Source organism: Myripristis murdjan, chromosome 18 (assembly GCF_902150065.1).
Source record: "Myripristis murdjan chromosome 18, fMyrMur1.1, whole genome shotgun sequence".
Classification (NCBI taxonomy): Eukaryota; Metazoa; Chordata; class Actinopteri; order Holocentriformes; family Holocentridae; genus Myripristis; species Myripristis murdjan.
The window spans coordinates 2351615-2365305 of record NC_043997.1 but is presented as its reverse complement, the minus strand read 5'-3'; the positions used below and the strand labels follow the sequence as shown (position 1 = coordinate 2365305).

Sequence of the window (13691 nt, the reverse complement as noted above, 5' to 3'; positions counted from 1 at the left end):
CGCATTGCTACCCTGTAGTTGCCATTCACTGATCTCCTTGTAAATCTATTAGGCCTATTACCTGTCCCATTCACCTGCGAGCAATAATACTGAAGACGTAATTATTGTGTGTGTGTGTGTGTGTGTGTGTGTGTGTGCGTGTGCGTGTTTTAAAATAAACTTTTAATAAATTTGTCTGACTTTCCGTTGCTACATTTCATCGAGGAAGTTGTTAATTTCCTCCAGCGTGTACAGCTCTGCGCTGTGAGACTGTGAGTCTGAGACAGAGACACAGTCCGAGTCGGTGTCGTACTCCATCTCCTCCTCCTCCTCCTCCTCACCTGCAACACTCTCTCCCTGACCCCTGGCTCTACTGCTCTCACCTGTGCGCCCGCAGCCTGACCGAGCTCACATTTATCTCCCGGCTTTTCCCCCTTATTATCTCCACCTTCCCCGATAGCTGGCGGCGCACCTGCCACGGCCATGGGGCGGCGATTTGCTAGATTAGTGTATATCTGTATATATCATATATTTGTTTTGGCTTTTTAGTAGGCCTAAGTACTGAAATGAAATGAAATATTATTTATTTATTGTTTAAAATATGTGTATACGATATTCTTTATTTATATGTGTGTTTGATTTCTGCAAGTTGAAAATGAAACGAAATGAATTCACTAAACTAAAACTAAAACTAAAACATGGTCGTTTCCAGCGGCGTCCCGTGACCTCTGACCTCCAGCTGTGTGAATGAAAATGAATGGGTTCTCTGGGCAGCCACGGCTCTCCCCTTAATTTGCAGACACGCCCACCTTCTGCTAATCCCATGCAGTTTGGCCCACGAGGTCAGTCTGAGCCACCTCGTCCACAACACACACACGACACACTCACTACCCATAGAAACTGACCCAGCGGACGTCCAGAGGTGGAAATCCATGTGTCCAACATCTGGTCTCAGTCTGGGGAAGTCGAGAAAAGGGGATTTTGCCGCACAACATTGGGGAGTTCTTTTAATTTTACATCCTGAAATGTGGACTGGATCATCTCTCAGATTATCCGGTGCAGGTTTAAACATTAGACCGCTGTGGTTAGGAGAGGGTTAATGTTTCCCAGCTCCTCGCTCAGCAGTGAAACCTGTTTCCACCTGCCTGGCCAACTTCAGCCCTCATGAGACGGCACCATGTCTGCTCTCTGAGGTGAGCCAGCCGTGTGACCGTGACCCCTCTCAGCCTCACCATGAGCTGGTTCTGCAGGCTGGCCCGACGCGCCCGACCGGCCACACTCAGGATCCACCGGGTGAGTTTGGACCCGTCGGCTCTCCGGGGTCGAGACGAGACGCAGATCTGGGTTTAGGAAGTGCAGAGCGGTCGGGCTTGACATGATGCCTCTTTTGCCTCTTATCTTGTTGGCCACTTTAATTCACTTTTAATCTGATTTAGTTGAATCGAATCTAATCTTGTTTATGGATTTATAGATTTTTCTTGGGCGCCGACTTGTGACAAGTGACTTCGCTGTAAAAAAAAAAAAATAGGCTATCCAAATTCAGTTTTGTTTATTTAGTAAAGCGTGAAGTGCTTTGAGGTAAATATGACAGGACACTGGAATGTAATTTAAAATCCTAAAAAGTACTTTAACTACAACTAGTGCCTCTTCTATGAGGCTTACAACTGCATCCACAACTACCCCTGCAACTACTGCTAGTATCACTAGTACTAGTATCTACTACTATACTAGTACTACTACTGCCATTTGTACTACTCACTGTGCTGAAGTCAAAGTACTAACAATTTCCACTGAAAAGAAAATGTAGCTGATTAAATTATTGTTGTTTTTTTTATGATGTTCAGTTCACAACAACACCTCTGCTGTGTGTGTGTGTGTGTGTGTGTGTGTGTGTGTGTGTGTATGTGTGTGTGTGGAATGTGGAGCTGTTGTGGCATGCAGCAGGACATCCGTGTCTCTCTCTCTCTCTCTCTCTCTCTCTCTCTCTCTCTCTCTCTCTTTGTGTCTCTCTGCTGTTCAGCACACCTTCCTCTCACACAGCCACACCCGTTTAATGAGAGGTCTGACTCACACACACACACACACACACACACACACACACGTCATAATGTCATTCCTAAAGAGACATTAAACCTGATGAAGCACCGGGGCTGATGGGAAATGTAGTTTCCTTTATTTTGACCTGTCTCTCTCTCTCTCTCTGTTCTCAGGCCAGGCCAGTCGGTGTTTTCTGCTCCGCCAGGTTCAGCAGCCAGCCGCCCACCACAGGTAACAGCCCGTCTGTCTGCCTGTCTGTCTGTCTCTACCTGTCTGTCTGTCTACCTGTCTGTCTGTCTGCCTGTCTGTCTACCTGTCTGTCTGTCTGTCTGTCTGTCTGCTCTGTCTCTCTCTCAATTTCTTTTCAATTTAAATAGCTTTATTGGCATGACAAGGCAGTGTTTATATTGCCAAAGCAAATAACAGTGGTAATAATAATAATAATATTAATAAAATAAGCAAACGAATAAGTGACAGTTAATGACACAACATACACAATAACAATACCATAATAACAATAACAATACTCTCTCTCTCTCTCTGTCTGCCTGCCTGTCTGTCTGTCTGTCTCTCAGAAGCTTCATTGTCATTAAAGTTAGCCTACAAGAACAATTATTAAACATTTAAACATTAAACACACATAAAACATTAAGATTAATATTTGTTAATTGAGCATTATTACACTCGAGGGTGTGCTTTACTGTTATTATTGTCACGACTGTGATGTGGCCAGATAATAATGCGATTATACAACTATTACCAACAAAATAAAACGCATAATCAAAATGTATTCATACTGTGGGCATTTCACTCTCAAAATATCAAAGTTTTTTGCTATATCCTCTCCGTTTCAGTGGAAACACATGAGATCTGACGATAACTAGTCCTTGTCAGCCAACTTGGGCTTATCATGTTTTCTAGACATCGTGATTCCCCAAAACTGAATAAATACCACAGATAACAACACAAAACTGCTCTACTAGCTCAATCATGTTGTAACTAGAATATCCGCTGGAAAAAATCATTTTTTCATGCACTGATAGTTATACTCCTGCTGACTTCTCAGTCATTTTTAATCTAACAGGTGCCGTGACAACAACTCACCAACACAGCTGATTTTTATCTACAACCAACTCATATGAACAGTTATATTTAAATACAGGCTACTGCTTTCCAGTGTCGGCAAACATCTGTCTTTTCATAAACTCACTGGCAGATGTTTTATTTCAGCTGGGGTGTGTTGAAGAGCTCATGAAGCGCTCTGAAGTCTGACATGACAGATTTGAACTTGATCAAGTAACTTTTTGTTAATTTTTCTCATCTCTCTCTCTCTCTCTCTCTCTCTCCCTCTCTCTCTCTTTCTCTCTCTCTCTCTCTCTCTCTCTCTCTCTCTCTCTCTCCCTCTCTCTCTCTTTCTCTCTCTCTCTCTCTCCCTCTCCCTCTCTCTCTCTCTCTCTCTCAGATGTGTGTATCCAGTACAGGTTTGGTCGCCCGGTGCTCTCTCTCCCTCTCTCTGTGGGCGAGCGTTGTCGCTTCACTCTGACTCCCATGCTGACCACGGTGGGCGACCTGCTGAGGAACATCGCCACCGAGGACCCCGCCGTGCACACGGCCGTGCTGCTCACCGCCGGTGTGCACGCACACACACACACACGCACGCACGCACGCACGCACGCACACACACACAACATAAACATATACAAGTGTTTGTTTGAATTCATACATTTTTCTGTTTTTATGTAATTTATCCCACTTCTCTTTTCCTGCCGCTTGTTCTTTCATTTTTTTTTTCACTGACTTTCCTTTCCTTTCCTTTGTTCATTTCCTTTCCTTTCCTTTCCTTTGTTCATTTCCTTTCCTTTCCCTCTCCTTGTGTCCTTGTGTCCTCTCCCTGTGTCCTTGTATCCTCTCCTTGTGTCCTTGTGTCCTCTCCCTGTGTCCTTGTATCCTCTCCTTGTGTCCTTGTGTCTCTCCTTGTGTCCTTGTGTCCTCTCTCTGTGTCCTTGTATCCTCTCCTTGTCTCCTTGTATCCTCTCCTTGTGTACTTGTGTCCTCTCCTTGTGTCCTTGTATCCTCTCCTTGTGTCCTTGTGTCCTCTCCTTGTGTCCTTGTATCCTCTACCTGTGTCCTTGTGTCCTTGTATCCTCTGTTTGTGTCCTTGTTCCTCTCCTTGTGTCCTTATATCCTCTCCCTGTGTCCTTGTATCCTCTCCCTGTGTCCTTGTATCCTCTTCTTGTGTCCTTGTTTCCTCTCCTTGTGTCCTTGTTTCCTCTCTTTGTGTCCTTGTGTCCTCTCCTTGTGTCCTTGTTTCCTCTCTTTGTATCCTTGTATCCTCTCTCTGTGTCCTTGTTTCCTCTCCTTGTCTCCTTGTGTCCTCTCCTTGTGTCCTTGTGTCCTCTCCTTGTGTCCTTGTGTCCTCTCCTTGTGTCCTTGTGTCCTCTCAGATGGACAGAGAGTGTCCTCCACCACCTGTATGGACACTGTGTTGAGTAAAGACTTCCAGCTCGTCATCAACGATGTCACGTACAACGTGCGCTCACCTGGCCGAGGTGTGTGTGTGTGTGTGTGTGTGTGTGTGTGAGACACCTTGCTCCTCCTTTCCTTATACATTCATTCAGTGAGAGACAGACAGAGAAAGAAAGAAAGAAAGAAAGAAAGAAAGAAAGAAAGAAAGAAAGAAAAAAGAGATACTAGAGATAGCCTACTAAAGATACTTGGGAAGCATGATGTAAAATATAACTAAAATATATCTCTGTCTGTCTCTCTCTGTCTGTCTGTCTGTCTCTCTCTGTCTGTCTGTCTGTCTCTCTCTCTCTCTCTGTCTCTCTGTCTGCCTGTCTGTCTGTCAGAGTCTCATGAACACGCCACGTGTCTGGACGATGTGAAGTTTGTGGTTCAGCTGCTCCATGCGGCTCTGCAGCTTCCTCAGCAGCAGCACAGCCAGCAGGAGGCGCTGCAGAGCCGGAGGAGCTGCATCCTGAAGGAGCTGCAGCCGCTGGAGGAGGTGCTGCCAGACCTGTGGCACTGCTAACGCTGCTAATGCTGCTAATAATGCTAATGCTGCTAACACCGCTAACGCTGCTAATACTGCCAATGCTGCTAATACTGCTAACGCTGCTAATGCTGCTAATACTGCTAACGCTGCTAATGCTGCTAACGCTGCTAATGCTGCTAATACTGCTAACGCTGCTAATGCTGCTAATACTGCTAACACTGCTAATGCTGTTAACGCTGCTAATACTGCTAATGCTGCTAATACTGCTAACACTGCTAATGCTGCTAACACCGATAACGCTGCTAATACTGCTAATACTGCTAATGCTGCTAACACTGCTAACGCTGCTAACACCGCTAACGCTGCTAACACCGCTAACGCTGCTTACACTGCTAATGCTGCTAACACCGCTAATGCTGCTAACACCGCTAATGCTGCTAACACTGCTAATGCTGTTAACACCGCTAATGCTGCTAACGCTGCTCACACTGTTAATGCTGCTAACACTGCTAATGCTGCTAACACCGCTAATGCTGCTAACGCTGCTAATGCTGCTTACGCTGCTAATGCTGCTAACACTGCTAATGCTGCTAACACTGCTAATGCTGCTCACACTGCTAATACTGCTAATACTGCTAATACTGCTCACACTGCTAATGCTGCTCATACCACTAACGCTGCTAATGCTGCTATCACTGCTAATACTGCTAATGCTGCTCACACAGCTAACGCTGCTAATGCTGCTTACACTGCTAATGCTGCTCACACTGCTAATGGTGCTAACACTGCTAATGCTGCTAACACTGCTAATGCTGCTCACACCACTAACGCTGCTAATGCTGCTATCACTGCTAATTCTGCTAATGCTGGTAATGCTATTAATGCTGTTAACACCGCTAACGGTGCTGATTCTGCTAAGGACGCTAATGTCGCTAATGCAGCCAATGCCGCTAATGCTGACGCTGCAAATGCTTCTCACACTGTTAACGCTGCCAGCGCTGCCAACACTGCTAACACTGCTAATACTACCAATGCTGATAATAATGATAATGCCGCTAACAGTGCTAATGCTGTTAATATGGGTAATAGTGCTGATAATGGTAATACTGCTGACTCTGCTGATACTACAAATACTGTTAATACTGTTAATACTTTTAGTACTGCTAATACTGCAAATGGTGCTAAGAGTGCCAATATTGCAAATCCTGCTCATGGTACTAACACTGCTAATGATGCTAATGATGCTAATACCATGACTACCACACTGTTAGTACTATTACTCCACATGGATACTCTGAGGCACTGCTACTGCTGTTATTACTGCTTCCAGTTTAGTACTAAACATGAATATGTGACTGGATCTGTGTGTGTGTGTGTGTGTGTGTGTGTAGGTACGGGTCCAGATGGCACTGGAGGCGGAGTCTAGAGCATCCATGTTGGGCTGGGTGGGGCTTGCCTACCTCTCGCTGCAAGGGGGATTCCTGGGTTACCTCACCTGGTACACACACACACACACACACACACACACACACATATGTACTCTTACTCACACACTCTCCAAGTCAGAGTCAGTCTGTCTCTCTTGGCTGTTTTATCCTGCCTGTCGTACCAGGTGGGTGGGGCTTACTGCCTCTTACCCAATCAGGTCGTTTGGGGTGAGCTGTCAATCACAGAAAAAGACTCTAAACTGATTTCCATGTAAACTGCATCTAAACTCTTTGACAGTCACTCCACAAGCCCCGCCCACCTGGCACTGCAGGTACAATCAAACACACCTCCCATTGTACCCACACTCATCGTCCACTGCAACACATTACCAGACAGGTACAGTATGTGTGTGTGTGTGTGTGTGTGTGTGTGTGTGTGTTGCAGGTACGTGTTTGCCTGGGACATCATGGAGCCGGTGACCTACTTCATTTCCTACACCACCAGCATGCTCTTCTTCGCCTATTACATCCTCACCAGACAGGTGTGTGTGTGTGTGTGTGTGTGTGTGCATGGTGCAGCATGTTACACACATTGTTTACTGGCTATTTATAAGGTACTAAGCTGGATCGACTTTTTTTCCTCACCCACAATAAAAAAATTTCACCCAACTTTTATCATTTTTTTCAAACTAGGGGTGAGTGGAGGCAGAGCTGTCTGGATTTGTTTTTGTTTTTGTTTTGGAGCAAAATAATTCAGATTCAGATTCGGGAAAAAAAAGTGGGCGTGGCTTAAACTGGAAGTCATTTATTATTTTTTTTAATCATTGGATTTTAATCACAAATTAATATAAAATGACTGAAATTCCTGCTTATTAAAACTATATACATTTGAGAAACCCACTATAACAACTCTGTATTCTGCAAATCTAAAGAAATATAATATTATTCACATTATTTTCTGCACTGTGACTGTTACTGTCTATTCTTTTGGTCTATTTCCATCTGCTTCCATTAAAGTCCTGGATGTTAAATTAGAATTATCTTATGCAGGTAAACTCAGGTTATGAAGAAATTCTTTTATTTAAAGCTGAACTGAAACAACATTGTCTTTAAGGTTCATTTATTTAAAAAGGGACAGTGCACTGTTGATGGGTTGATACAAAAAACAGATGTGACTCTGTGTGTGTGTGTGTGTGTGTGTGTGTGTGTGTGTGTGTGCAGGACTTCATCTGCCCGCAGGTCAGGGATCGTCAGTTCCTCCACATCTTCCATGAGAAAGCGGCGAAAGAGAAATTCAACGTCCACAAGTACAACCAACTGAAAGAGCAGCTGGAGGAGGTGAGCGCGCGCACACACACACACACACACACACACACACACACACACACATAATACTTACGTCTTCATTATTATTATGAATTACACAGAGACAGAGGACAACGGAAAGAGCTCCACCTTGTCCAAAAGATATGGTCTAAGACAGTGTGTGTGTGTGTGTGTGTGTGTGCAGGTGCAGAGCGACCTCAGCAGGCTGCAGAGTGCCATGCGGCTGCAGCTGCTGGTGGATCAGATCCGGCGGCAGAAGAAGAGATCGGCCTGATGTCGCCTCTCGACTCTGTTTGCTTTTGTACATGTTTCTGTTTTATTTTCCTGCTTCTGTTTGTATCGGTGCCAGCTCTCTCCCAGTGTCACTGAAAATGACCGTATTAAAGGAACATTTCAGCGTTTTGCGACGAAATCCTCTTTCCTGTTAGCTTAGCATAAAGACTTGAAGTCTATGGGAGTGGTTAGCCTGGCTCTGTCAAAGTGAAAAAATCAACCTCCCAGCAGCTCTGAAGCTGTTTTGTTTACACAGCGGATCATCATTATTAACTTAAATGACAATTTAATGAAAATTAAATCTGGCTGTGAAAGTTTGGCTGAGTATTAAATGAAAATAATAATACAACTACTAATACTACTACTACTACAACTAATCCTTTACTGAATTGGAGAAGTAATTTGAGGGAAACACCAGCAGGGGGAGCTCCAGCATCATCTGTAGGATCATGTGCAGTTTAGTTTCTCGTTAGGTTGACCTGATGTGTGTTTTGCAGGAAAAGACTCCACACACTGATCAGCACAGCACTGACGTTTATTGATCATCAGCAGCTACACACTCAGCTGACTGACGGGAAAACACACACACGTGGATCATGGGGCCAGCTAAACACCCGAGTGTGTGTGTGTGTGTGTGTGTGTGTGTGTGTGTGTGTGTGTGTGTGAGACATCAGGAGTTATACTTGGTGACAACTGGCCAACCCGTGTGGCTTCTGATCCACTCAAAGTAATGAGCGACCTGAGAGAGAGAGACAGAGAGAGAGAGAGAGAGAGTATTAGTGACCATTACACTGTACTCTCATGGTGTATGTTTCGCAGACATGTCGGTATTCTTATGTGAAAGTGCTTTTTTTTTTTTTAAAATCTGTGTAAACAATATAACAACAAACATGGAACTCCTGTTTGGTTTGGTTTGTCTTTCACCTTTAAAATAAAATAAAAAACAAACAAACAAGGAAATAAAATAATTATTATTATGACAGCAACAACAATACCAATATTGTTGTTGTTGTTATCATCGTTGGTATTAAATAACATTTTCCCAGGGACTATTTCATAGTAATTAATAATAATAATAATAATAATAGTAATAATAACATTAATAATATTGATATTAATAATAATAATAACTAGAAAAGTGGAGTTTCTGGGGAAACTGTGTGGGCAAGCTGGAAGACGTGAAAATTTGAAAAGTTAAAAAATTCTAAGACACAAGCTGAACAGTTTAAAATTTGAATGGAGTTTCTAGTTCAATGTATGACAGAGCTTTTGACCTGCGTCCACGCACCAAATACGAAAAACGTTCGTCTTGTGGAGAAGAAGCGGAGCGCCGATTTTCAAGGTGCTCCGACTTTCCGTTTTTCCGGAATTCCAGTTTGAATTCGGAATTCCGGACGCAATACACACTAATGGTGTGAGCTAGAGTGAGTGACATCACGGCTAGAGTGCAGCAGCCCTGAAAAATCGTGACAAACTTTGGTCTTTTACTCGCTCCCCCGGCCACAATTTTCACTCCACATGCATAATTTTGGGTAAAGTAGTAGGAAAACTAGTTGTGCTTTGAAAAATGTAAAAACGAAAGCAAAGTAGCTTCAACTTTTTAAACGGTGACCCTTAACGAGGCAGGAGTGCCAGCTCTCTCCCCCATAGACTCCCATTATATCTGGAACCCAGAATCTGGGGAGAGGACAAACACACACTTTTTTTTAACTCGCTCTAGGGTGGGCATTTTTGGGAGTTGACAAATAATTTTGACAAAGTTTGAAAGCCCAAAGCCTTGCCTTTCTCATGATGCCTTTTATTTTCTGCTCGGACTTACTGTCATTGAGGAAAAAGCAGCTGTTTGACCACTACTTTCAGGAGATTCTCTCCCAAGCACCACTGTCACTCATGCTGTGTGCCTTACAGAACACACAGTCTCATTCTGCTTTCATAGTTTAGCTTACAGACGTCATTCAATCATAACATGGTTGAGCAGAAGTAGTAATTTAAAGGCCCCATGGCCTGAAAAATGAAATTTTCGTTGTTCTTGCGTGATAGGGAAGGTCTTGGGACCACATATATACTGTCCCAAGCATTTCACCTATGATAAATGGAGAAGTGCACAAATTCCGTTTTTTGAAACTGTCCCTGTAAAACGAGCAGATTGCACTTCCTGAAGTCTGCCAACAGCCCGCCTTCGATCCCCAGGCAACCAACTCTCAAGCCAGCCAACTCAGACAGTTTGTTTACGCTCCTCGAGCTACAAGCTACCAAGCTAACTTAGCCAGTTAGCTTCAACTCCCCAACCAACAAGCTACCAAGCTAGCGAGCTCAGCCAGTACCCCTCCGCTCCCCGGGCAACAAGTTCACAACATATTTAAGAAACATAACTTACCATTCTGAAACATCTGGTAATAAACAGATTTGAGGTGGTTCGGTTTCTCCTGCTGTCTGTGGTTCGGGATCGTACGGTCGTATAACATCACGCTCAGGGTCCCGGTTTCACGGGTCCCGCAGGGTTTTAGTCCAAAATTGCTCGTCTGTTGGGCTCAATTCAGTGCCGACTGTTTTATCAACCCGACACAATCAAATTAAATCAAGCTTTACTGTCATTTAGCTGCACATACAGCAGTAGTGCACACAAAATGAGATAGCATTTATATCCTCGAGTGATGGGTAAAGTCAGCCTAGTGTGGATCCCGGCTCTCTTCCGCCTCCTTTGTTTATGTTCACACCGCTTGCCCTGCCTCCTCTCCCTGGTGAGGAGAGGAGGAAGGGCAAATAGTTATGGTATCTCGTTGGCTCCATTTTCTCTCACTCTATTGTTTACGTCCCAGAATGCATTGTGCAGTGATGTTGGTTGATTGGCCCGACCATATGTCACTCAGAAAACAGTCAGCCAATCAGTGGAGAGGGGCTGATTCTCTCTTCTGATTGGCTAAATGAACCGTGCTGCCAGAGCTCAGGGATAAAGGCAAGAAAGAGGAGCTGTAAAACTATATTTAGCAGACCACAGGTACTCAAAACCACAAATACATCATGCTAGAGATATCAACAGTTAAAATAAAACCCTGGAAAAGTGTACACCATGGGGCCTTTAAAGGTTTAAAACGTTTTCAAGCTTTGACCTCAAAATTTCAGTGTCTTCCAGCTTGCCCACGCAGTTTCCCCCGGAAACTGCACTTTTCTAGTTGTTAATTATCATTATTATGATTATTATTGTTGTTGATGTTATTACAAATGAACATTTCCATTTTATACAAATAGTAATGGCAGAAGAAGAAGAACTAGTAGAAAGAAAGCATCTCTTCATGTGCGGGGTTTCAATCAGGTGAGTGAAGTGGGAAAGCAGCTGCTTGGTAATGGATATTATAGTAGCCTATTTTATGTTTTAAAAAAATTGTAAAGTTTGTCAAACTTGAAAAGAGCGCTTAATTTTTCAGTTTACCCTGGCCCTTATTTATTTATTTATTTATTTTCACATAAATGAGCGAATGCACAGGCAAATTGAAATATCTGACAACAATTTAAGTAGCTTTGAAGGATGTGTTACTTATTTAAAAACACCCGAATAACTGGTATAGACTATAATATATTCTAGTACAGTACATAAATCATATATAATGCCGGGTGAAAAGGCCTTGTTGTTTGGGCTTCTAGGTTTAAACGCACGCAGACGGTTTCAAGAACTCCCCAAACTTCGGCTTCATCAATTTAGAAACATCTCCTGATCAACCCGACGGTTTCAAGTCTCCCCCAACGTCGCCACACCACTCCTGTGGTTTTCATTTGGTCAAACTGCTGTCAATCACGTCGGCACCGTAACGCCTACCCAATCAGCACGAAGGGGCGGGGCATTATAAAGACTTAGTTCCCGGCACAAAACGCGAGACGTGCTAGGTTCCACCGACTGGCACCGGAGTTAACGGCGGTTGGTAACTACTCGCAGATTTTCGCACCTTGTATTTACTTGGACTATTTTTTTCTTAAATCGGCTTTTTAGGTATAGTCTAAAGCTAAGAATTAAACTTTTTACTTCTATGACCAATTGACTTATTTCAGTGTAACGTTATTTACTTGACGTGTTCAACAAGTGCTAGCATAACCGGTGTTCTGGTCAGGTCACTGTGTTAACTTACGGCTGGTCGACTTTTCCTTTCTTTAAATTGTATTTCCTGTCTTTACAAGTGGTTTGTTTATTTTATCTCATTGTATTTTATTATTAGTTTTTCTTAATATGAACAGTATCTAACTCCACAGAGTTACCCCCGTCCCACCAATCACAGCACTGTTGCTAGGCCGCTTCACCCGTGCCTCTTGCCTTTCGTCCAATCAGAGGGAGGCCCAAGGTCAACGTCACAGAAATTTAAAGAAATGTAAAAATTTTATCCAAACAGCATCAGAGTACAAATTATTTCATGTACCCAATACTATGTATACCTATCTATTGAAAGAAATATATACATGTGTATTGTAGTGTTTTAGTTAGCTGAGCTATTCGTGAGCATTTTCCATGATGTAAGCTAACCAGGCGATAGACTCAAAAATATAAAGTGCATTTTTTTTTCCTGCTTAGCCCGGAAAATATACAGGAATGTGGATCACACTGAATGTTTTATATGTAAAACTTTGGGGAAAATTAAAACTACATAAATATTACAGTTACTAATCAACGTGTCAGCCTGTTTGACGTGGGCAGATTTCATGTAAATGCTGTTGCCGTCACATTAGTTAGTCGTGTTTCTCTCGGTTGTAAAGGTCTTTAATCCACCATGGGCACTTAAAATGTCATAAAATGTCATTACTATTCAACAAATATGATAATAAACAGGCTCATTTAATATCGTAATAAACAGACATTTCATTTAATTCAGAATTGTTTGTTTCATAGAAATTATGGTTGTTGCGGAAAGTAAGTGCCTCAGAATAATTATTTTAGAGTATGACGGAAAAGGGTGTGGTGAGGGTGTTTACTTTATACCTTTATAGCTAACCTTTATACTGAAAATGATCTAACTCACTTTTTACTCACCTGTCGTACTGACATGTAGAGAGAAATGCTCCTTGGACGTACCTGTGCTTAGTTATGTGGGAAAACATCCTGGTTTAATTTACTACAGCAGCAGCTCGAACCTAAGGGAAGCTGATTATATTCTTACCTCTAACATTTTCTCCTTTTCTGTTTTATCAGAGACAGCATGGACAGAACCTAGGTCTTAAATTGCATGGGACGTCCCGTGTGATGAAGTTTACCTGTGTGTAGACCCCAGGGAAGCTGCTCCTCTCCCCCCAGCTCCCAATGCCCCACAGGTAGGAAAGACCCTGGTCGTCCTCACACACCAGAGGAGCACCGCTGTCGCCCTGACTCGAGTACACGTTGCCTTTCAGATCCCCTACACACACACACACACACACACACACACACACACACTCAGAGATGCAGATAAACTCAAATTCTCTGTTGACGTCCACAGACCCGAGGCCCGATGCACAAAAGTAGGATTAAGACATCCGGGATAAGTGACTGAGCCGAGTTCAATGAATCCAAAACAAAAGCATCCAGGCTTAATTGGTTGCACAAAGACCAAGCCAAGATGAGCAGACACGGATTCATCAAGCCAGCTGAAACCTATCCTGGATAAGTGCGTGCACGCGGCTTCCTCAGATAGACC

General features: G+C 43.2%; 2 protein-coding genes across 2 annotated transcripts in view; one reads left to right on the top strand and one right to left on the bottom strand.

The window, feature by feature from the left end:
* The first annotated feature begins 850 nt into the window (after nt 1–850).
* Nucleotides 851–8681, top strand: LOC115376672 (calcium uniporter regulatory subunit MCUb, mitochondrial-like). Its single transcript, XM_030076408.1, has 9 exons — nt 851–1272; nt 2190–2247; nt 3479–3646; nt 4461–4565; nt 4866–5020; nt 6403–6509; nt 6884–6980; nt 7660–7776; nt 7949–8681. Exons 1-9 carry the CDS (start codon nt 1213–1215, stop codon nt 8036–8038), a joined length of 957 nt encoding a protein of 318 aa, XP_029932268.1. The 5' UTR covers nt 851–1212; the 3' UTR covers nt 8039–8681.
* Nucleotides 8667–13691, bottom strand: part of LOC115376973 (complement factor I-like) — a 28806-nt gene continuing 23781 nt past the window's right edge. Inside the window, 2 exon segments of the mRNA XM_030076825.1 lie at nt 8667–8776; nt 13273–13412. Coding sequence (XP_029932685.1) covers nt 8708–8776; nt 13273–13412 — 209 coding nt within the window. The 3' untranslated portion in view covers nt 8667–8707.

Excerpts from the sequence above, each read along its gene's own strand:
- LOC115376672 (XM_030076408.1), top strand. The coding sequence starts at position 1,213 with ATGAGCTGGTTCTGCAGGCTGGCCCGACGCGCCCGACCGGCCACACTC. Across the intron at positions 1,273-2,189 it reads CCACACTCAGGATCCACCGG|GCCAGGCCAGTCGGTGTTTT; the intron begins GTGAGTTTGGAC and ends CTCTGTTCTCAG. Across the intron at positions 6,510-6,883 it reads TTCCTGGGTTACCTCACCTG|GTACGTGTTTGCCTGGGACA; the intron begins GTACACACACAC and ends TGTGTGTTGCAG.